Consider the following 24,022-nt stretch of genomic DNA (forward strand, 5'->3'; position numbering starts at 1 on the left):
CCTCGTATTACGCACAGAGAGCGCTGCCGTCTAAAAGTCAGCTGTGCGAATCCATCGATAAGCGCGAAAACTGCCAATCGGCGTTGTTGAGTCGCGCGCGCGCGAGCTTGTATAGTTCGGAGTCGCCTGCCAGCAGCATGACGCGAGAAGAGAAACAACAACACGATCAGCCGTCGTTGTGCGTTGGTGGGGGTATATCACGAGCTATATACACTGCAAATCGTGTTGCTGCCGCTGCTTATACGAGTTGGCGCATAGCGGAGGAGCCTCGCATAGACACCTTTTAGTACTCGCAGAGCCGTGCCTGTCGCGCAGCAGCAGCAGCGGTGGAGGGAAATATTATGTGTGATGTAAATAAAGCTGACTCACATCAGCAGCATATCGAAGCGACGACGGATCATGTTTTAGACGTTCGTCCGAATTTCTACTATGATAAGACGGCAACAATCTCGTAATCCAGAAGCAAAGCTGGACGTGCTCGGGGAGTCCAGGTAAGAAAGCATCGGGGAGCCAGGTGCAATCTCGCCTGATCGCGTACGATCGTCCATCCTACTTTTTTAGATCTATATACATAAACGAGTGTGTGTGTGCGCGTGTGTGTACACGCAAAGGTACTGTATAGGGCTATTAGGTTACACGGTAGGCGTGTGCACGACGAAGAAAAAAATCGAAGCTACCCGAGCTCGCGCGACCATTGGAAGATTCCATTATAAAACTTAAAACAGCAGGGAATATAATGTGTGTATACATACGTCGGACACGCACACGCGCGCGCACCACCACAACACACATTCGGAGCTGCTGCCGAGGTATACACAACAACAGAACAGCACGCGCGGAGCGAGCAGCAGCAGCTCTCTCGACTGCGAGAGAGTGCGGAGTCTTTGTTTACGTATGTGTGTACACAGTGTGCTGCTGCTCTGCTGCTGCAGCGAGTGCGCGAAATGTTGATACTCTGACCTTCGTTTGAGGTTAAAAAGCTCTCGCTTCGATTCGACACATTCGCCTGCTCTGTTCGTTGTCCAATTACTCGTGCCCATCCAATTGGCCATTCGGCTGTGTGTAGGCTTATATTATCACATACATACGCATTCTAAACACACATTTACAGAGACAGATACTTGCATGCGCGTGAACGCGTTATTGTATGTTCATTGTCTGTGCCTGCGGCGAGCGCGATCGCAAGTGTGTGCGTGTGTATTTTCTTCCTCGTTTGGTTTTTTTTCTTTTCCGTACACGACCAATATCGTACGAGTTCGTGCATTAATTTCAAATGCTAAGCGCTGCTCCTGTGTACTAAAACACTCGTATTACGTATGTACTGCGTGAGCGAATTCCATGCTCGCTACTCCGATGATAGCGTCGATCACCATCACGTTTCTTTCTATCGCCTTTTTTTTTCTCGTATCTAATTCGTCGTGTGTCGAGTGTCGTACGCGCGTCGCGCTCGCGCGCAGTGTGTGTGTGTTTTGATAGACGACGTACACGCAAGAGTCTGTTGACGTTGCGTATATTGTAAACATTGCTCAATACCAGTCGCGAGCTATCGTGAGGAGAGCTATAAACTCGCGTCAATGAATTTGTATACAACCATAATACGCGATACATCCACACAATCACGCTGAAAAGCCAAAATATATACATGTTTTCGTGATGTTGCTCTATTATTATTGCAGATATGCATGACGCCTAGCAGCGCAGTGAGAAAAAAGTGCAAAGGGAAAGAAAATCGTATTGCTGCTGGCTGACAGATTTTCTCCTTCGAGTTTTACATGCACGCTGCGAAAAAATAGCCATTCATAAGCGAGAAATCGAGAAGATTGGGATATTTCCGGAGTTAAAAACGATCGGAAGATGGAGGTCGACACATCGTTCGCCGATCCAGCTGCCGAGGCCATGCAAGAGGATAGGAAGGAGGCTGGTAAGCGAGGAAGACGACCTGGGCGCAAATCGCTGGAGAAGCTCGACCAGAAAGTCAAACTCGAGCGCAGTCGACAGAGCGCGCGAGAATGCCGTGCTCGGAAAAAGCTGAGATATCAATATTTAGAGGAATTAGTGTCGGACAGAGAAAAGGCTGTGAACGCTCTACGAAAAGAGTTAGATATGTATGCTGTCTGGTGCCAGGAGCTGGACGCTGGCAGAGTCCCCGAGGGCTTGAGGGAGATGGTGGAGAACCTTGGTACCACGGTGAAAAAAGAGAGTCCACCCGTTAAGAAAGGACAACAGAGATACGAGGAGCAGACTGAACTGCAGCTAAGTGATATGGCATGTGCCAGCACGAGTAAGAGTTAAGAATTACTCGTGTGCTTATATATTGTATGACAGAAGTCGAGAAGGAACGATGGTACAATTTTTATTTCATAATTTTTTATTGAAACGAGTTTTTAAAAAGACTAAGAATTAATTATATTGATAGATATTTTTTTTAAAACTTTTAAAAGTGTATAGTTATGTTATTTACAATAGATGTTAATTTTACCAATTAACAATTTAAAAGATTATACATGTTTTTCCTTTTTTTACTATAAAAGAAAACAGAAAAGAATACTTACGATGACTACTTGTCATCGCGTGAGATATATCATAAATGGTTATCTAATGAATGTAACATAACTTGTAAATAAGATTATTCCCCCAAATGAGAAAGGTTATTCCCGATGTGCATTGAAGTATGTATGTATGTATATATATCTACCTGTCCTACCTAAATATGCTTGAATCTTTTGTCAAAAATGTTGGTAACAGTTTGATTCTACTCTTGGTTGCATCAGTTACGTTCATCGATCTCTTTTTTATTTGAAATCAAGTTATGATTTGACAACCAGTTGGCAAAAATTATTCAAAAGTAACTTATGATAATGTGGAGACACTGTCTCTGAAAATGAAAAAAAAAAATTAAAAAATGTGTAATATAGAGTTTGTAAATTAAAATTTACTCATTGTTATATATGGTAATAAAGCAAATATGTTCTGTATATTTTTATTTTTTCATTGAATAAAACTGTGAAGTTTATAATATGTTAGTACGCTGATGTAATTTAAATAAACAAAATAAAATACATTGTGTAAAAGAAAAGTAAAAAAATAAAACCCATTTTTGATTGCTTTGACAAGCACCTCTACCAATGCAACTTTGTTGATGTGTTATAATAATAAACAGTCTGCAGTCGAGATTCTGAGAAAGCTTTCAGTGATAGCCACACGATGACGCTACGCTACTGGGGAAAAAGGCTGAATGATACTGATACATCATCCGCTCAATGATGACAACTTTATGCAAGCGCACATGTTTTGCTTACGCGATACGAATTCCTTGCCAAGCGGGAGCAATTGTCAAAATAACTACTCTAGCTCGTTAAACGATTAAAAAAAAAAGATATATGCGTCGATAGCGTTCAAAATAGCGTTCAAATTGTTGGGGTAATTTTCGACGCATCGAAACTCGTTTTTTTTGTCAATAATTTGTTGAGGAAAAGAATGTGATTACAGTAATAGAAAGTAATGTGCGGGGCCTCCTGGTTAGTCTGCAACAATTCTGACAGGCATATGAGCGATAAAGCAGCAGACTCGGCTCTCGTACAGTCCGATGAGCAAATGCAACGATCGCGTGAGGGTTAGTCACGAAAAAAAATTTCGCGTCACGTTAGTTTAGTGCTTTAGTTCGTTTAAGTTTGTTACTCAAAAGTTGTCTCCGAATGAAAATGGGCGCATCATTTCTTATGTTCGTTTTACTACTACTAGCCTTTACAGGACACTCCAGTGCATCGCTGCGAACGGTAAGTTGTGTTTCGCTTGTTTATTTTTTTTTGTTGTTGATATTTTGAGACACTTGTTTACGTTGTTTCTACTGTCATTTTGACAGATGATAATTGTATGATTTGTTGTTGTATTTTCGGTCAAAATAAAAGAAAACTGCTAAAATATTTAACATGTTTTTTCTAAAATATTTTTTTTAAGCGAATGGACGAAAAATCGATAAAATTCATTAATCATGTACATAAAAAAAATGAATCACCGTTTAGCATCTGCACAAATGTATGTAATTACAATCACAGAATAGCAGCCTATTTTCTTTGTCCAGTGATCTAATTTCTTTTGAAAACGTTTTTATATATTATTCTTCATGTGAAAATATACATATGAAAAGACTATGACTAATATACTATGACATCCCATTGACCTCAACCTTGTCTGTCAGTAAATTTCTTTATCTCATAATTGTGCATCATTATTTTTATCTATTTGATGATTGTAATGCCAGAGCAATTTATAAAATATCTATCAATTCTGTTAAAGTGTATTTAGTAATTTGTTAATAATTACTTATAATTTTTTTTAATGAAGCCTTTAATTGAAACTTTTGATTCAAACAATTGCTAAAATAATAAGTATTCAATCTTTTTTATTTTCAGCTTGACTATACATTCAATGAAGATTGCAATGAGCTCTGTAAAAATACCAAAGTAAAACTTGCTCATGTGATGGCTACTGGATCAAATGATACTATTCATTATTTATGGGATTTTACAGAAAATCCAAGTATATTAATTGCTGTAACATCACCTTCTGCAAAACTTAAAGTCAATTGGAAAAAATATCTAGCAAGATCTCCTTATGCTTTGAATTTTACCGAAATACCAACTTACACTTTAGGAATAGCTATGGAAAGAGTAAGAAATCATGATATTACCTATATAAAAAATTAAATCAATTTTATATTAATATTGTTTGTTTATATAGTTGTTTGAATTTAATGATGTCAATGACAATGCAAGAATTGACTTGGTTAATGATAATTGGGTTAGTGAATTAAATTTAAATAATTTTGATTGGCATCATGAAAACATGACAAAGTATGATAATTTGGTTGAGTTTAAAACTGAAGCTAGTGGTTATAAAGACAATGATAGGAATGAAACTAGGAAAGGACAAATTAAATTTCTGGTAAATATATTTTTATAAAAAATTTTGAAATCAAAAAAAAAAAAAAAACATGCAAAATATCTTTATTTTTTCTACAGATGCATGCTTTTAATTCCTTAAATCACTCAGAAATCAATCCTCATATGTTACATTCTGAAAATGCTACTCAAATGGATATTGTATTTGATCATCTAGAAACTAAAAAAGACTTCACTGCTAGTCGTTTTGCACTAGAATTACTTATTGTCAGTTCAACTAGTCCATTCAATGCAACATTAAATAAGGATGATACAAGAAAATTGGATGACGAATTCACACCTGGAGTTTTCGAGGTATACATTACTAAATTATAAATCTATTTTGGAAATTATTCATTTAAATTCATATTAATATTGATTTTTATAAGGTTATCGAGTTAAAGTTACCTGCTTCATACATTAATTCAGGATATCTTCAGTGGTCACCAGTATCTTACATATATCCTGAACGAGATGTTATAAATTCCACTTCATCAATTTCTTATCCACTTAAAAATGCTACTACTAATGATTACTTTAATATGCATAATTTATTGTACATGTATTATGGTGATAAGTTGTGGGATAATCTAGCCCGAAGGATGAATATTTCCTTTGGAGAAAAGAATGATGGATTTTACAAAGCTACCAATTATGCTACCTGGTATGTCTTGATATTTTGTATTAAAAAACAACAAAGCTAAAATTTAATATTTACTTTATTTTAGGACATTTGTTACTGGTTTTGGAACTATACCAGCAGAACGATTTTCTAGTGTAACAATATTGATCATTGCCTTGGGTATTGGTATACCTGTGATGTCATTGTTATTTGCAGGAATTTACGCATTAGTTCGTAGGAGATCTAGATTCAATCATGAACTTCCAATTGAACCATCTATTTTAAGATAAAAAAATTTAAATTGGATGATTGAACTGTTTCACTTTGATGTTAATTTTTCATGGGATTTCAATTCAACAAATGGGTCTAAGTTGATTATAGGCTCTTCACAAATGCATTTATTTATTTTTATACTTTAAAAATAATCTATTGAATTCCATGAAAAATAATCCTAAATTGTTGCATTGTTTGTAATAATATATGTACGTACCAAAAGTGCCTAAAATATCTTTTGGGTCGCAGAATGTTAATTTGATAAATGGTAAAGCATTGCTTGTTTTGGAGAGACTTAAAAAACTATTTTCATCAGCCTCCATTAGGATTTAAACCAGATTCGGAATTTACTCGTCTATAACTAGCGAGCCCTTATAATATTCCACACCCCAAATCCTACTTTCAAATATCATGATTCTTGAAGATCTTCGAATCGAAGTATCATATGAAAATTATTTTGATTTGATAGTCAAAACAAAATTTTATAACAATTTAGACAGTATTATGACGAATGAAAGTAGTTTCAATCTAAATTACGTGGATTCGAGCTTTATAATTTAAAATATTCAGCGATCCATTATTAGTGTTAATATAATAGTAAGGAAGTTGAGATGTTATTTTTGTAATTAGAGTAAGTACAACAATAATGATAGAAATAGTGGGGTAACTTGTTATCTTTGTTTTGTACATGTATAAAAATGTAGAATATATGATTTGTAACAAGTTTATAGTTCATATAGGTCTGTAATATTAGTAGACTCGTGAAAGCCTACATTTTGTTTCCAAGTATACTTTGTTTTCTTACGACGAACTTACAATGATGTTTATTTAGTTTTAAACTCGAGCTGAACTACGTTCAAGACTTTTATTAATTACGATATTTTTGAAATGATGTAAAATGAAAACTTCAATTTTTTGTAGAATAAATCAAATCAAAAAAATACCATTTCTATTCTTATTTGATTATTAAAAATCAACGATTTTATATTTATTATCGTATAGCATGTTAAATTGGCATAATTTTCAATCATGAACAGTTGAATATTAACTTTCATCAATAGGTAGTATTGATATACGTGAGGAATGGGAAGGAAAAAATGAAAGATATATTCGCTTAAATTTTTATGTATTATCATATTAGTATATTAATAATATCGTGTATAACAAAGCGGTAACAACTTGTTAATTTTTAACTATTACGATAATTATTTATTTATAGTTACAATTATTCATGTAAGGGTCGTCTTTTCTCGTTTTTTCAACTAATTGAGTAACAAATCAATCTCTCATTTTTTATATATATTTTTTTCACTTGAGTGTGATTTCACGTCATTCGAATTATATTTTGAATTTTCGTATTTTTTGCTGGATCCTTATTCTCGCTCTGCAAAATTGAATCGTGCTCCATCTTAAAGTTTTCCATACTTAGGCGTCGAGATTGCACACGATGATGCGCACGCATCAACACCACCGTACAGATTATTCATTTTTATATACGATTATAACATTCGATTATTTTTCTGTTTCTGCGATCGTAGCAATTAAAATCTGACACAATCTAACGCTGTCCATTACTTGATCTACACAATCTATAATGGCGTAATGCTTTTCTTTTTTTTGTCCCGTAAAATCCGATTTAACAATAGAGATTCAAAAAACATAATTAATGTACATTGTGCTAATAAACCATTTTTTACGTACAACACATGAGATTTCGTTTGCTTGGATTATTATTGAATGTTTTAACATTCCTGACGCGTGACGATACAAAGAAAATGAATATATGTATATATATATACCGAACGTTTTTTCACGCGACGATTTTTACTTTCAAATTTTTGCGACGAAATCGTCGAGCAATGCATGTAAGACTCATCATGAGAGGGGAAGGGGAAGATTTTTTTGTTGTCACATATACCGATGACGATTTCTTGTATACAGCATTTGAAAGGAATAATCGTCTCATTTTTCATATCGAGCACGTTAACATGTGCATAATCGTGTTCACACTCAACATATACAATATAATACATCAAGTCGCATTCAATTTTGTACGTGTTATTTTACCCATATATAATATTTATATACGATTATACCATGTACCGTTCACTAACGATTTTGCATACTTTTTCATCGTTGCAAATTCCATTTTCTTTTCGTGTTATCTTATAGATACGTCAATTTTTTTCTTTTTTTTTAGACATTGTCATCTCACCCAATTTACTTTGATGGCTGTTACAATAGAAAATGTGCGATAGTGGTAGGTTTTTAGAATTCAGAGTATGCTTCTTTTTCTTTTGTATGCAAAAACTATCAGAGCAAAAGTGTGTTGCTTTGTGATGATTCGTATACAAATTATCACGTCACAAACGCTAAAACTGATATTACGTGAAATTGGCGAGAAAATGTATTTTCTTTTTCGATTGTAAATCAAATGTTTATCGAATAACAAAACGAAAAACCACAGTAACTGTTTTATTCTTCACCAGCTGTCATTATTATTCAATTAATTTTTTATTTTACTTGATCCGACGCTATTTTAGTAAGTTTTTCAATGGTAAAAAGACAATTGTGACAATGACTCGCACTCGTTGACTGGACTTTGTTTTTAAATATTAATTCGCATAGCGATTGCTATAGCAATGATTTTTTGTCGCGTGAAATTTGACTCCTTATGTTAATTAGCAATTTGTCTATTTCCTATTACCCATGGCAGTTGCTTGTTCACAATACACTGGCCGACAGGCTCTGGTTGCTTTTTATATATTTTTTTTACTTTTATCGTTAATTTTTTTGTGAATTTTTTCGTATTTAATAGTTCTGCGTTTTAGAGTATTCGTACTTTTTTTTGCTGTTGTTGACCTGCTCTGCACGCCTTCGTTAGCGTGAATGCGGCTTTATTAATTTTTAAGGTTTTTTTCTTTAAACATCTCATTACTATTATGCAATACAGCCCGCATATCTATCTACGAATAATGTTATTCAAGAGTCTTTCAAGAGATTTGTTCAATAATGTAATATTATTTATTCCTTGCATTTGTTTTTTTTCTAAAAAGCCTGCAAATCGCATGTTCGGTCAGCCAATATATTATTATTTATTTTTTTTTGTTATTACTTATTAAGAGAACAAATTTTGCGCTATTATTCAAATCTCATTTACACAACGATGTTACACAGTTCCACACAAATGATTTATTTTTGGTTTGTTCATAATGAAGAAAGCACGAGAAAAACTTGCAAAACCACTAGCTATTCGGAGCATCGTACGTACTTCTTGATTTGAAAAACTTGGAAATGCATCTCGTCGCGCCTTCATTGTTGAACAATTATTTGGGGAAGTTTCGTAGTATTTTCGACGCTTACAAAGGATTTTCGACATTTCCAAATTTTCCAAATTTTTCCTCAATTTATCAAACGAATACTTCGCGTGTCTTCCAGTGCGTCGCAGAGAAACATTCGCGCATGCTAAAGAAACGCAAGAGAGTACGCCTAGGAAAGGTTGGACTAGGACCTTACGAAGGCGCTTTCTTGGGTATCGGTAGCACAATTCCTCAACGATTCACGAGAAGTCTTATCAATTTTTTTCTAGTTCCATGCAGGCGGTCGAGTCGCGATCAAACGTTTTACGAATTTGCACATACAGTTATATTTTGCGAATGTGGGTCGAATATGATTAATGCAGGTTCTCGTTATCTTTTTTTTCTTTTTTTTTTCACTTCTTTTTTGCATAGGAAATTCACCTTTCGAAAAAGCGCCTATTATTTTACCTCCTTTGTAAATTGTATCGTTACGAGTTCGTCAAATACAAAGATTATTATTCATTTATAAATGTATGTTGAGCCTTAAAAAAATATTTGTGCAATTGATTCCCTTCGTTAGATTGGCGCTATATTTTATTGATTACACGTAATTATAAATCATTCGCTCGTTTATTTAGGTGCTCTCACATTCGATCGCTTAATATAAAGATATTTTTATTTTCATAATAGCAATATAATTCGCGTTGAATTTTGTCGTTATTATTATTTTTATTATTTTTTTCAATTTCAACTTTTAATCTTTCGCAGTGCTCGATATATTTTTTTTATATTTGTTTCAAGTGTGGGACGGCAAGCAGACCGAGATTAAAGTCTATCATATTCCTTCTCTCGAACGTTAATTGATATTGAATATTCTCGTGTCAGACGGGAATAATAATCATAAGTATGAGTTTAATCATCTTTAATATAGTTAATTAATGCCTCGAAAAAATTTAGAAATAATGCGCGTACATATTTTCTATTAAATATATAGTATATACTTTTGGTGTTTTTACGAAGCAATGACGTATTCAATATATTTTTTATTGTTACTCGGAGGAATGAACACATTTTATGCTTCTATATGAGTAATAAAAGTGAATCAAAGGAGTCATTTTTTCAACTGTATGATGTACAAATTCGTAAAAAGTATGTGCTCGATGTTCAATTTGTAAAACGTACACAATGGCAGTATGTGAAAAACAACTACACGAGAGATTGCGTTTTCTCGCACCTTCTTCGTTCGATCTTCCTAACGTGCTCGCTTTCTCACGTACATCTTTCATACATACACATTATTTTTTATCACAAAAACATCTGTCGACCTTTCTTTCTTTTTTTTCTTATTTTGCTTGTACGATTTTGGGTAAACGTGATAGGTACAAGTGTGAAGCTGATTTGCTGTAAAGTTGCATCAATTAATAACAAAATAAAGCACTTATAGCTTGCTGCATAACTTCAAAGTGCACCATTAAATCTCTTTTATATTTCATAGAGTTGTTTATTCGCATTATGAATATTTTTCCAGTACACACCACTCATTCTTTATGCACACACAAAAATATAATGAACCCGCGCTAAAAAAGAAAGTAAAATTTGTTAATGTTTACGTAATTGCATTGCGCGCACGTTTTATTTGTCCAGCTATTTTTTTCTATTTTATGTATAATATTTATAATCGCAATTAAGAATGAGAGACAGACGTGTACAATACGATTGTAATTAATTTTTCCTTTTTAAATGTAACTTTAATAAGCGTTTTTTCGTCATCTCGCTCGCCTTATTTGTTTTCGCATTTCGTTCTCGCGCACACGTGTGTATAGTATTACACATTTATATTTTTTTTTATACCTCTTGTAAAGATTTTGTTCTTTCATATATTTTATTTATATAATATATCTATTTATCTGTAATATTCATTTATGCGTGAACGCTCGCGTTCTCGTAAACTCTTCGATAGAAATAAAAAACGTAATAATCAACCATTTATACGGCACGCCTTATTTATAATATTTTCATTATTTGTTCATCTGTGTTTTGTCCATTCATAAATTTCATAATTGCGCAATAATAATCATAATTCAATGATGATCGTTCAATAATAAAATTTGTTATTTTATAATAATATCGTAGTAGTTTCTCTCGAGTAAAAAGTATATATTGTATAATATACGTTTATAAGATTGTACAAATGTACGTGTGCGATTCATATTTAAGCATATTTAGCGTATATTAGTTGCAAATCGAATGTTTTTTTTATCGTCAGTTAATAATAATGTTTTTTATTATTCATATATCTATATTATCGTGGGTATAAGTATTATCAATCTTTACCATATATTTATCCCGTTATATAATATTTACAGAAATTTTCGTGGTGAAAAATGATTCGTACACTGTAGTAGGTAATAGTTCGCGGTGTAACGCTTTTATACTCTATATTCACTGGTTTATATTTTTTGTCCACGTAACATTGCTATGATCTTACGATGAAAAATAAAATGACAAAATACAGAGATGCCTGAAAATGCAAATGTGGCATGAGATCCTGGCGAGTTCAACTCTGCGATTCTGTCTCTCACAATGCGCGCAATAAACATTTGCCGACACCCTTATCTTACCCTTTTTTCTCTTTTGACGTTACACGCGCTGGTGTTCGTAATTACAGCAGACGTGCAATCTCTGATTCGCGTCAATGGTTTGCCCATCGAGGCGAGTTTACAAACGAGAGCTTGCAAAAACTGTGCTGGTGAACGCATGCGAGGACGGAGTCGAGCGCATGGATGCCCGTATCCGAGTTGGCGCTCGATCGCGTTGACTCGAGTCGGCGATCTGTGGAGGAAGTAATCGCGCGTCTCGACTTGCGCTCGAGCGCGTGACCCGCTACACGCACACCCGTACACCTCTAGTCGTCCTCTATACTGCATGCGTTGTACAGAATTTTTCCCACAGTGACCCTTTTGTATTTTTCTATATTTTTCTTACATATATTACATTATGCGTATTCGTGAAAGAGCGACAAATTCATATTCGGTAATTCTTAAAATTACATTTATACGGTTAGCGCTGCTTTATTTTTTGCTCGTTTTTATCGGTGCACGCACTCGAGCCGCAGCTCCTGCAAACGGTCCATCAGTGTTTTCGTGTGCACACACATATATATAAATTTATGTTTATAATATTATTTATACGTATTATTATTATATATAAAAAACGACGACGACGAAAAATTTTCACAAATGTTTTTGAACAATGACGATTTTTTGTAGTTGTGTTCCTATATCGCGAATTTCGGCTGGATTTTTCAATAATTGCAACGATACGATGGCCACGGGGATCGTGTGCGTATGTATAATTATTTATAAGGTTTATTATTATTTTTTTTCGTTGTAAAAATTTGCACGGTATATATATGTCTTAGAAACGACGGACTCGCAATAGTGTGCCCGACGAATCGCGTATTATATACCCTGTGTGACAATGAAAATGGAATAATAAATTTTACAGTGAGAGTTTAATTGTGCTTCGCTCAATCGTTTATGTATTTATTCATTATTATTTTAATATAAAAAGACGCGATCTGCACAAAGCTCCTCGTACGTACGCGTCGCATATAACAGCCTTGGATAAGCTACATTATATCCGCAAAAGTCCCAAGTTTAAGCTAAATGTATATAAAAGCAATCGAATGAATCGTCCCCGCGATGTGTCTCCGCAATATATTTATGAAAAAAGAAAAGAGGCACAAACTCCCCGCGAGCCATCGTTCGATGTCGATTATTCACAGCTGTGTGGTATTACGATAAATACGCGCATAATTAGCACAATCACTGTCGACGACACTCGCGTACCGACGAATCTGTCCACGATGAGGTACACGTCGAGCTCAATTCTGGCCGCGCACTTATCATCGATGATTGTCCTCGGGCCGTCTAAAGATCTCGACTTCGTCGTCATCGTCGTCATCCACATCGTCGAGCGCGACGACCACGAGCAGATCCTCGTCGTCCTCTTCTTCGTCCTTGTCCATCGCCGTCGTCGTCTCCAATCATCAGACGTCCGCACCCGAGCGCGACGCGACGCTCGGTGAGCGACTGTGTATGACCACTCTGTGGCCGTTCTTCGTGCTGAATCCGTCGCTCTCGACGAGCACCGCCGTCTGTATCTGATTGTTTCCGTTGCCGCCGCCGCTTTCGGAGCCACCGCCCGAGTGGGGCGAGCCGAGCTGGGGCGCGGCGCTCGTCGTCGGCGTCGACATGGCCGCGGCCTGGGCCGTGACCTCGGCCGACTTCTCGGCGACGGCTTCTCCGGCGGCAATGGCACTAACACCAGCACCACCGGCACCACCACCGCCATTTGGACCACCACCCTGTGGTCGGCTGTCGTCGTCGTCTCGACTGATCTCGGCGCCCGTGTCCATGTCGCTGTCGCCGAGCTTGTGCTGCTTGTGCTTGCGCCAGGCGTTCTGTATGAGTCGCGCGCAGTACTCTTCGCGCTGGCGCCATAAAGTCGAGGAGACCGGCTCGTAGCCGACCTCGCCGGGCCTGGTCTGGACCTCGGCGAGCTCGCCCGTCTCCTCGATCGCGTTGCCCTTGCGCGCGAAAAAGTCCTTGGTGAGAGCGTCGAGGATATCCACGCAAAACATAAGGTCGCCCTTACATATGGGAATGTCCATCGACACAATCTTGTACTTGTTGGGCTTGTGTATCTGCAGCGGTGGCTCGAGCACGTCGAGAAAGTCGGATAGCTGGTCGTAGCGTATGTACTGGGTGCCGTCCGGATCGAACTGCTGCCAGATCTCGTAGTACATGTCGTAGTCGTCGTCGGTGAGGCCTTCCTGGACGTCCTCAGTGGCCTGCGAGTAATTCTCTAAAATGACGGCGATGTACATGTTGATGACGATCAGGAAACTGATAACGAGATAGGAGAGTAAGTAGGCTATGCCGATTGTCGAGGAGCCGCAATTACCCGGGTAGCCGATCTCGTTATTCGGCTCCTGGCAGTCCTCCTCGTTTATTATGCCGTCGAGGACGCCGTCCCAGCCAGCCGACGTCGACATCTGAGTCGCATTAACATGAATTAATCTGATCCTATATGACGCGAGAAAAAAAGCATACTTACTTGAAATAGCAATATCATCGACTGTCCGAAAGTCTTGAAGTTGTAAACGTCATCAAGACCGGATTTGTCCTTGACGTGCATGAAGAAGGACATGCCGAATATGGCGAAGATGAACATCACGAGGAAGAGCAACAGGCAGATGTTGAAGAGGGCCGGTAGCGACATAGCCAGGGCGAACAGTAGGGTCCTAATGCCCTTGGCACCTTTGACGAGACGCAGCACACGACCGACTTTGGCCACTCGCACTACCCTGAGCAACGTCGGTGAGACGAAGTACTTCTCGATTATGTCGCTCAGCACGAGACCTGTTGTTGGGTACGGACAGACAATGAAAAGATTGTGATATTCGAGTGAGCTCTTGAGAAAGGCGATTGTTTGGAAGCTACACGTAATATACGAAGCTTTTCAACGTTCAAGTAAACCATGATGAACCTCTGCGATGTAATTCATACATTTTAATAACAAATTTATATTATTAGAGAGGTTTATCATTTGTCACATGCTTGCGTCAAACTACTCGTGCGAATGCGTAAAGAGTGACACTCTAAAAGTTTTAAATATCATTATCGACACTCGTGGCGCCTCGACACGTTCTTTTACATATTCATTTACATAATTGGGGTATCAAAAGGGTCAAATATCAAATCTGTTCTATATTCATGCATTATGTAGACCTTACAATACATTATTTAACTAGTATAGGTAAAATAGATGTACTAATTATGTTTACGAGATTAGTCGGAAAATTTATAGTATCAAACTCTATATTTGTACAGTTCAGTATGTATTATGTATAGTGATTTGTTTTATCGAGTATATGTCATTCGCATGTGTCATTTTTTTTTCATGATATCTCAGTGTATAACTGTTTTTTGTTTGGGATCGAAAAATGTTTGCTTTTTTCAGTGTTCATGTACAAAAATGTTAAAATAGAAATATATTGCCAATTGTTAAGGGAATAATAATAATCTACGTCATTCTATTATTACGACTATAGAGTAATTTTGCATTAATGAAAAATGGAAAAATTCAATGAAAAATTCAAACATATCTTTGCTCCAAAAAATGACTACTCTAGAAAATTTTTTATCAAGTAACTTACGTACTGAACTTACTTGACCATTTTTTTCCCGATTTACTTCGAACATTTTTCGACAAGAATTGACAATTTTCTCTCTCAGTCAGTATTTTTTCTTCGGCCGAGCCTACGCACGTTACGCTCCGAGGAAATTCGTCAACTTTTCTTAATATAGATTTATCAGTGAAAAAAGTGAGATCTAGGAAAATCTATATTAATTGAATAAGAATGAGTTGAGGGTAAAAGTATTATGTGTGAGAGATACAGTGACGAATTCCTCACGCTTCGCGTACGAGTACGTGCCGTAATTTTAAACTCATCAAGCGTTAAGACTTTTCCTGACGGAGAGAGAAGTGTCCGACGTAGAAAATTTCGAAGGGTTATATAAAGATTATTCAGGCTCACCACCCCCGAAAAAAAAGATATTGAGCAGTTTCTATCCTACGATTTCAAGATTGAAGGTCTCTATATAGTTGTTAAAGAAAGTGAAGGGGGCAGGGGGTCGGATAAGTGAGGGTTTTTCAGAAGTTACATGGGGTATATTATTAAAATAGGGAATTTTCAACACTCAACATCAATTATTTCAACATCAATGTAAGGCTACATAACATAATGATATCGAACAGTTGCTGAAATTCCAATGAGGCTTTTTATCCGTCGACCTGTTTGCTCTCGTGAAAATCTACATCTACTGAGATTTTATGATCGTATAGTTTTATGAAAGAGAATTCAACGTGCGTTAATGAAAGAGAGATATAATTATGGGATATGGACGATAATTATCGGAGAAGCAATCAGGCATTATGATCGTTAAGAGCTCGTAACATTGCGGGGGCAACTCATTGGAATTTCTTCACAACCGCACTGATCATTACGTTACATTACCTAATATTGACAATATAACGACAACGAAATCAAATAGATTCCAGGGCTCCTTGAAGTAATGGTAGCGCAGAGCGAAGATCTTCATGAGGCACTCGCTGCTGAATATCACAATGAATATCATGTTGAGATAGTCGAGGACGTTGCTGAAAGTCGCGCTCTGCTGGTAATGGTCCAGGGTCATCGTCAGCATGTTCAGACCGATGAACAACATGATTATCATGTCGAACTTTTTGTCCGTCACGATTTCGAACACGATCGCCTGGGGTCTCCACTGGAAAAGAGAAATTCGTACGTAGCGTACGATCGTGTTAGTTAAACTAACCGTCCAGATAAGAAGTAAAATATTGTTTGTTTGTTTTTTTTAAATTAATTATTTCTTAACTATATCTAATTTTGCTTTCCTAGTAAACTAGTCTAAATTATTATATAAGAAAGAGTCGCTCATTTGAGTGACAAATGTATCCTTATTATATCATATACCTAAAAATTGAAATCGTATTGATGATAATTTTTAGAAATTGGTATGCAGCAGAGTATTCAACTAATTTAAAATTTGTGATTCGAAGTAATATTTTTATTTTATTTTAACAGAAGAATCACTAAATTTTGCAATGACTATCATATGAATGTAGATGTGATTATAAAAACTAATCAAAATTTAAAAAATTCAATCAAAGCAGCAATTGCTCAATTTAGCTAGAAGCTTTGAAGACATAATATCTTTCATGCTGCGCTGAAATAATGTGTATATTAATTGAATAAAATTGAGTAAAAAAGATTGTCGAAGCAAGTGCAGTCATAAAATAAACATAAAGCAAAAAATCTAAAAAGTTTTCTTAATGAAATGAATGATCAAAAAATTTCACCTGTTTTTTTTACCATGATAATGTGATTAAATATATGAAAATAAACTTATAAATCCTGAGTGTTTGTGAACACTTAATTGCCAATTCAACCTAAACATTACACACAAAGCAAGAGAAGCTCGTAGTCCAAAAATTTCTGATTTTTCAATATCAGATAAAAACATTTGAGAACGGGGGGGCCACAATAGAAGTTGCGTGATATGAGCGTGATACACGCAGCCCTTCAGCTTAATAGTCCTCGAAAAATATATTTTCCACACACAATAAAAGACAGAGAGAGAAATAAAGATTAATTCACAATTTGACTGGATTTTTTATATAAAATTTACTAATCATTTCTACTCTAATTTTTTTTTACCAACTAATCATATCGTGTGTGAATTTCCTTGGATCTTTTTGAGATTTGATCGTGAATGGAATTCAGCGCGATTCATTCAAATCTCTAAGTAAATATTTGAATGAATGGTGGATGGTAAGCAATTCCATATGAGAAATTGTACGAATTTCCAAGTAGTCGCATTTAAGCGATGGGTAGAAGCATGAAAATTGCTGGGAAAATTCATCAAAGCGAAAACTTTCGATGTTTTGCAAACGAGAAATCATAATTGTTTCGGCTAAGGTTGAATGTGTTGTCCTAAGCCAGACCAATCAGTCATTTTATACCAGAGATGATCTGGTTGTCTCGTTACAAAATTGTCGAAAATCTTCGCCTAAAAAATTTTCCACCGCGTCAAATGTCCTCCGATTTTACGCCAGAGATATTGACCACTTAATACTCCAAAAAAGAAAATTTCACTTTTATACGATTACCCTGAGAAGTCATTCGTGCAATTTCTGCGAATGGATTTTACCAAAGATTTTGTTAATATTTGGAACGGATACAATCGTTGAGACATAAACAAATTGCATTGAATTCTATCACTTGCACACATACCTCCATTAAGCAATAAGCTTTTAGATTTTGTCGAGAAAAATCTTATAGTGACATGAATTTAGGGAAACAAAAGTTTGAAGCCATATAAATAGTTGAGTGTTGAATTAAATACATTACCCTTGGGCGTGGAATGGCTTTCAAAGGCTTTTTACTCCCCATCTTTTTCATGGCATTATAGTACTTTTTCTGGTCTTCTGTCATGAACATTTCAAGAGAACCACCTGCTTTTTTCTTTTGCTCGTTGAAATTATCGATGATCACTCCGATAAACAGGTTAAGAGTAAAAAATGATCCAAATATGATGAAAAATACAAAGTACAGATACATGTAAATGTTCGTTTCACGGATTGGCTGTTTATTCACCTATGAACAGAAAAAAAAGAATCGGTTATTTTCCTGAAGCAGATTTTTTATTTCTTAAATGTTGCGCAAAAACATACTTCTCTCGAGTCAATGGCATCGTTCATAATTTGAATCCAGCCTTTGAAAGTGGCCACTTGGAATAAGCACAAGTAAGCCTTGCCAACGTGATCGAAGTTCATCGGAGAATTTTCCCAGGTGTAATTCTCGGCAATGCATGCATTGCGGTCAGGTATAATTTCGAAGCTCAGCGTGGTTTTGTTGGCATCGACGCACTGTAATAATGTTCGTATTCGTTATGTATTCATAAAATGTCGATGCTCCAGAAAATATTTTAGCTCTTTACCTTGAAATATTTTCCAGCGAACAATTGGACGCCCATAATGGCAAAAATTAGCCAAAATATGAGGCACACTAGCAGCACATTGAAGATGGATGGAATAGCTTGGACCAATGCGTTAACAACGACCTGCAAATGGAATTTCAAATTTAATGTCTTATTCTCTATCAATGTAAATTTCATTGTTAGTCTATTCTATACAAATTAATTGCTCTATAGAGTGATTTTATTCAGCTAAAAATAAACTTCTTACAAAAGTACCATTATTTCATTACTTGTTAAGAAAAATTAATTATTTATATTCAGCTTGATGCATTCAAGTAAACTTAATAAGCAAGAACGAATCGAGCCAGCATGCTTAAAAAACATTCACACAATAACAATAAAGCTGTATACAGATTAACGAAGCGCTCAATATAACATTACGATGAACACAATAGACATCGGAAAAAAGAAATAGAATTTTTGAAAGCATCTACAGTTTTTTTTTACAAAGTAATTTGCAAAGCTGAAAAGAAAATGATTTAAAATTCGAATAAAGTGTGCACGTTAAAAGCAGTGAAAGTATAATAACGTCAGTAAGTGTGAACGTGTAATGAGTATAAAGTCAGAAATTTTTTTAAACCCAATGTCTCAGCGACCTTAAATTTTGGAATATCGGATAATAAGCTTTGTTTTTTTTGGTAAATATATGAATGTTGGAGCGCTGTGCATTCAAAAGTTTCTATTGCGTCATTGAGATTAGGTTTTTGTGTGCCATTATAATGTTGATAATCAAAAATTTTTGTGTAACTTTTAATAAACCCTAATGGTTCGTGAAGGGTATATAATCAATGCATGAATGATAAACTGTGTAATTATTTTTTTTTTTTCAAGGAGCTACGAAAATTCTAATACAGATCATAAACAGTATATAATTAAAATGAATTATAGCAATGTTGATAAGTAATAAAAAAATAAATAAAAAAATAAAGAATCCGTCGGTCCGCTGAGACGATGATAAGGGCTACATACCCGCATTCCCTGCATTCTAGACATAGCTCTGAGCGGTCTCAAGGCCCTTAGGGTCCGCATTGTTTTGAAGGCTTGGATGCCACCCGCGCCACAAAGCGACGCAATGAAGTTAATCAGAGACACCTGCGTTCGAGAGCACATCATTGAAACAAACAGAACGAGAGATCATGTAGAATATTGGCGGCGCAGGAGAAAAATCTGATTTTTTTGTTTTTTTCAAAAATAGTGTGGTAGAGATATTAGGTGTCAATTTGTCGAAATTTCAGAAGATATGTATTATAAAAAAGGGGTTGAGGGGGTAATGGGGGTACGGGGGAAGTTGCTGATGTAGTCCTCGAGTCATTGTAGCTCAGCAAACGCATCGTTATAGCGGGTTGAGACCATGAGTGCGTCTTTGAATACATTTTTATTATATACACCGTCAACGATGGAAGTGTACTTCAAGTTTCATGTAGATGTAATAATATCTTTATTAATAAAACTTAAAATTCACTCGGAGGCTGTAAAATTTAGTCAATCGTAAGTCCTGTAGAAAGTAAAGTTGTCCTTTTGTTACGGTAGAAAAAATAGTACTTCATATTTATTTATATGTTTATATAATAATTAATAGATAATAGCAGAAAAAAGGAAAAGTAGTAGTAGACAGAGAAGTAGCACACCACGTAGATAAGGCACACACCATCGTAAAAGTGAATATTTCAATGACAAAAATATCATATATTTGATTCATGTAATTTGAAATATCTCATATAAAAAGGAAAAAAACATTTTTGCAGTCAAAGTCCAGTCTTGAAACATCGATAGAATAGACATCGAAAACAAAGATCACAATTCGTTTGCACTCAGCTCTGGCACGAAGAAAAATGAAAAAACAGATTCATAGAAATTGTATTTATAATATTTATAATTAGATAATATATATTGTTTATACATTGAGAAGCACACTTTCCACAACAGATGTACACACTCTTCGAAAGGAGCATTCACACTCTTACCTTCGATTAATTTATTTAATTAACACATTTACATAGATAAAAATATTCAGTATAGAGGATAGAGTATATAGAGCAGATTCATGGGCCGCCAGCTGTAGCTGTGTATATGAATACTTTCGCAATAAGCACACCACAGTATTTTACAATGAAAAATTATAAGCTGAAGCTTGGCACTAGTCATGAATCTACGTTGTGTACACACGCACGAGTAGAGCTTTAATTGAGAGAGAAAAAATCACGTGCGTGTGTATACACAGAATATATAGTAATATAACAAACTCCACACGTCGTCGTAGAAGCTGCTTTAAAATATCTATATGAGTTTTTGTCGTTCAACAGTTAGAAAACAGAGAACACGATAGATGATAGAATAATTAATATTTATGTATAAAAATATATATGTATCATAAGATAATATAGAAATATCATAGAGTATACACAAAATTAACTTCGAGTCATTTTGTTTGATGTATATACTCTTGATGAATGAGAGAGAAGCAAACGGACACGCACACGCACACTCAGGTCACACACATCATCATCGTCGGCCGTCGCCGCCGGGCAAAACTTACTCTCATACCCTCCCAGCGGGAGACGCCACGCAGAGGCCTTAAAGCTCGCAAAGTGCGCATCGAGCGGAAAGCCGGGATGTCAGCGACGCCCGCCCAAATTGCAGCCAAATTGATCAGCGATAGCTAAGGATTTTTCGAGTCAGAAAAAAGAGAAAGACATAAAAAAAAATAATAATAATCATGACATGTAGCTTTGGATGTTCGTTTCGTCAGCATCGCACTATTTTTCATGTACCCAAAGCCCCTTAAAATTTTTCAACTTTTTTAATAAAATAATTGTATATTGTCAAAGGGATATATAATATATTTTGTTGTGTAAATGATACTTTGATTCTTTCGATATTGGAAGGAGAATTCGAGAGCGCGAGAGTAAAAAGACGTACCATGACAATGATGAAATCGAGCCAGCACCAGGCATTGGTGAAGTATTTCTTGAAGCCGAGTGCCAGGAACTTGATCAACATCTCAAAAAAGAAGATGACGGTGAAAATTCGATCCATATAGTACAGCACATCTTGTAAAATGGGTCTGTGTGCAAGATGAACGTCCTCGAGTGCCTGGGTAAAAAAACAATAAAATGATCGATCGTCCGATAACCAAGTTCTGTTTCTGAACGAGCTTTTACGGTACTTACGAGAGCTAAGCTGCTCGTCAGGATCATCACAATGACGGCAGTCTCAAAATATTTATTTTCGATGAGTTGAAACGTCTTAAGTCTAAGATTCGCCCAGCCCTGCCAGAAGGGCGCCTCGTCATCGCCCGCCAAGAAGGGAAACTTCTTGTAGCAGTTGTCCGGGCAGCAGTCGGCCGGATAGTCGTCGAGCTCCTCGTCGGTCTTGATGATTTGAGCTCGTATGTCGGGACCGCCGTCGTCCTCGTCATCCTCGTCGTCTTCGTCGTCCTCATCGTCGTCCTCGCCCTCATCGTCGAGCTCATCCTCGTCCAGGTCCTCTTTACTCACATCTTTCTTTTCCTCGCCGTCGATCGACGTGCCGATGCTGCCTTTGTGGCTCTCGTCCTTGAACGAGCGATTCTTGTGGCTTCCGTAGGACTTTTGGCTGCAATTTAAATTCAACCATACGTCAGTGGGTGTGTTTTGAAAAGGGATAATGATCATTTGTACTATACCTGATTGTGTCATCTTCGTTGTAACCCAAGTAGTCGTGGTCTAGTCTATAATCTCGATGATTTATAGAATTGACGTGGACTTTCGTGTGATTTAGACCCAAGCTACCTCTCATCTTTGTTCGATAATCTCCTGAAAGAGACAAAGCACATGTAATAAATGTTTGCTCGCTCGATTTTTAGCTACTTTTCTGCTAACTATTAACTTACCGTGTATCGTAAATTCCATGCCGTCACCGATGGCCACCTCGAACTGATTGTTGAGTTCCTTCACGCTTTTCTTGTCTCTGTACGCGTCCAGTTCACCTTCGGCCAGATCCAAATTCAAATCACGATCGATTCCATCTGTAATGCGCCCCAAGAGAAATCATTAATTTTTTACGCTCCTTAATCGCTTACGACGAGACAGTATTTTGTATAATTCATCTACAACGTTTTATCCAATAATCAGATTTTCCGCCGTGAAGAAAAAAAAAGTTAAAGTAGTTTCAAACACATTGGAGCGCGCTCGCAATACATATTAAGCATTTTCATTTTGTTTGCGATAGCGCTCTCAATTATAACGTAAGAAAGTATATAATATAGATAAAAATAATAAACAATAAGTAATTTTTTTTTAATGAAATACAATTGTTTATAGACTAGTCATGCACTGTTTTTTGTGTTTAATTTATTTTTTTTTAAGTGAAAATTCGTGCGGCAATAATATTCATATTTTCATTGGTAATTCAATATGGCTATTTTTATATTGGTTTATTAAACTTTTTTTCTGTGTATTTCTTGTGAAATGTATAAAAAGTAAAATGTACGACCAAAAAGTTTAAGCATTTCAGCATGCCTTTTAAAAGTTTTCTACTTTTCATTCGGTATTATAAAAAAAAAATATAATAATGGAGAAAACGTTCGGTTTAAAGTATTTAAGAAAAATTCTATTCTACCGAAAAGCAGAAACTTCCGATCTAGTTTTAATTCTAAAGAAATAATTTTCTACCAAGTACAATTAAATTATTCAATACAAAGATTTAATATATCTACTTATTCTAAGTAAAAATATGTTTATAAATCGCTAAAAGTATTCTAAAGTAAATGGTTCATGTCATCACACAGAATAATTGATTGATAATGAAAGTGAATCGTAAATATATGAAAACAAACATTACAGAGGCATGCTTCGATTGTAATTCATGCAGAATATAAAAGGCAGATCAATACAATCATCATAATGATCTTGAAATGTCTTCTTGATGCAAATGTTACGAAGAGAAAATTTTATGGAGTGTATTTGATGTGAAACATCTATTTATTACAAATATACTTCCGACTGATGGCTTGATGACCTATCATTTTTCGACGAAGGCGATGTTTAATGAAACAAAATTAATTGGTGGAACAATATTTTGGTATGAAAATAAAGTAACATAATAAACGTATTTTGGATTAATGCAGAGTGACTCAAAAAATTGATCAACAAAATGATACGAATCACAACCAAAATGAACGTAATCTTGGTGAAAAGAATAGAATTACACAAGGAAAAAAAATCACAACTCGTTGTCAAGATTAATAATGCCGTCAAAAAAGAATAAGCTAAGATCTCA

The 24,022-nt window shown here is 35.8% G+C and overlaps 3 protein-coding genes across 9 annotated transcripts in view; 2 read left to right on the forward strand and 1 right to left on the reverse strand.

Moving 5' to 3' along the window:
- Positions 1-141: 141 nt before the first annotated feature.
- On the forward strand, positions 142-3,018 carry LOC106654791 (cAMP-responsive element-binding protein-like 2). Of its 2 annotated transcripts, none has more exons than XM_014374809.2 (2): positions 142-491; positions 1,677-3,018. In XM_014374809.2, exon 2 carries the CDS (start codon positions 1,855-1,857, stop codon positions 2,290-2,292), a length of 438 nt encoding a protein of 145 aa, XP_014230295.1. In that variant the 5' UTR covers positions 142-491; positions 1,677-1,854; the 3' UTR covers positions 2,293-3,018. The 2 variants fall into 2 exon arrangements, with proteins under 2 accessions (XP_014230295.1, XP_014230296.1); XM_014374810.2 differs by lacking the exon at positions 142-491 and adding an exon at positions 824-1,058.
- A 162-nt stretch (positions 3,019-3,180) lies between these two features.
- On the forward strand, positions 3,181-6,113 carry LOC106654788 (glycosylated lysosomal membrane protein A-like). The gene is made up of 6 exons (XM_014374805.1): positions 3,181-3,776; positions 4,413-4,670; positions 4,741-4,944; positions 5,022-5,255; positions 5,330-5,604; positions 5,669-6,113. Exons 1-6 carry the CDS (start codon positions 3,696-3,698, stop codon positions 5,850-5,852), a joined length of 1,236 nt encoding a protein of 411 aa, XP_014230291.1. The 5' UTR covers positions 3,181-3,695; the 3' UTR covers positions 5,853-6,113.
- An 831-nt stretch (positions 6,114-6,944) lies between these two features.
- LOC106654768 (sodium channel protein para) overlaps positions 6,945-24,022 on the reverse strand; it is a 55,651-nt gene continuing 38,573 nt past the window's right edge. For all 6 annotated transcript variants that reach the window (XM_023458533.1, XM_023458532.1, XM_014374767.2 and 3 more), the window contains 11 exons: positions 22,635-22,769; positions 22,428-22,557; positions 21,934-22,357; positions 21,683-21,856; positions 19,733-19,855; positions 18,725-18,847; positions 18,459-18,653; positions 18,136-18,381; positions 16,219-16,489; positions 14,256-14,560; positions 6,945-14,193 (listed from right to left, as the gene is read on the reverse strand). In XM_023458533.1, coding sequence (XP_023314301.1) covers positions 13,186-14,193; positions 14,256-14,560; positions 16,219-16,489; positions 18,136-18,381; positions 18,459-18,653; positions 18,725-18,847; positions 19,733-19,855; positions 21,683-21,856; positions 21,934-22,357; positions 22,428-22,557; positions 22,635-22,769 — 3,134 coding nt within the window. In that variant the 3' untranslated portion in view covers positions 6,945-13,185. The remainder of the gene's footprint in view (positions 14,194-14,255; positions 14,561-16,218; positions 16,490-18,135; positions 18,382-18,458; positions 18,654-18,724; positions 18,848-19,732; positions 19,856-21,682; positions 21,857-21,933; positions 22,358-22,427; positions 22,558-22,634; positions 22,770-24,022) is intronic.

Source organism: Trichogramma pretiosum, unplaced genomic scaffold (genome assembly GCF_000599845.2).
Source record: "Trichogramma pretiosum strain Unisexual culture from Peru unplaced genomic scaffold, Tpre_2.0 scaffold46, whole genome shotgun sequence".
Taxonomy (NCBI): domain Eukaryota; kingdom Metazoa; phylum Arthropoda; class Insecta; order Hymenoptera; family Trichogrammatidae; genus Trichogramma; species Trichogramma pretiosum.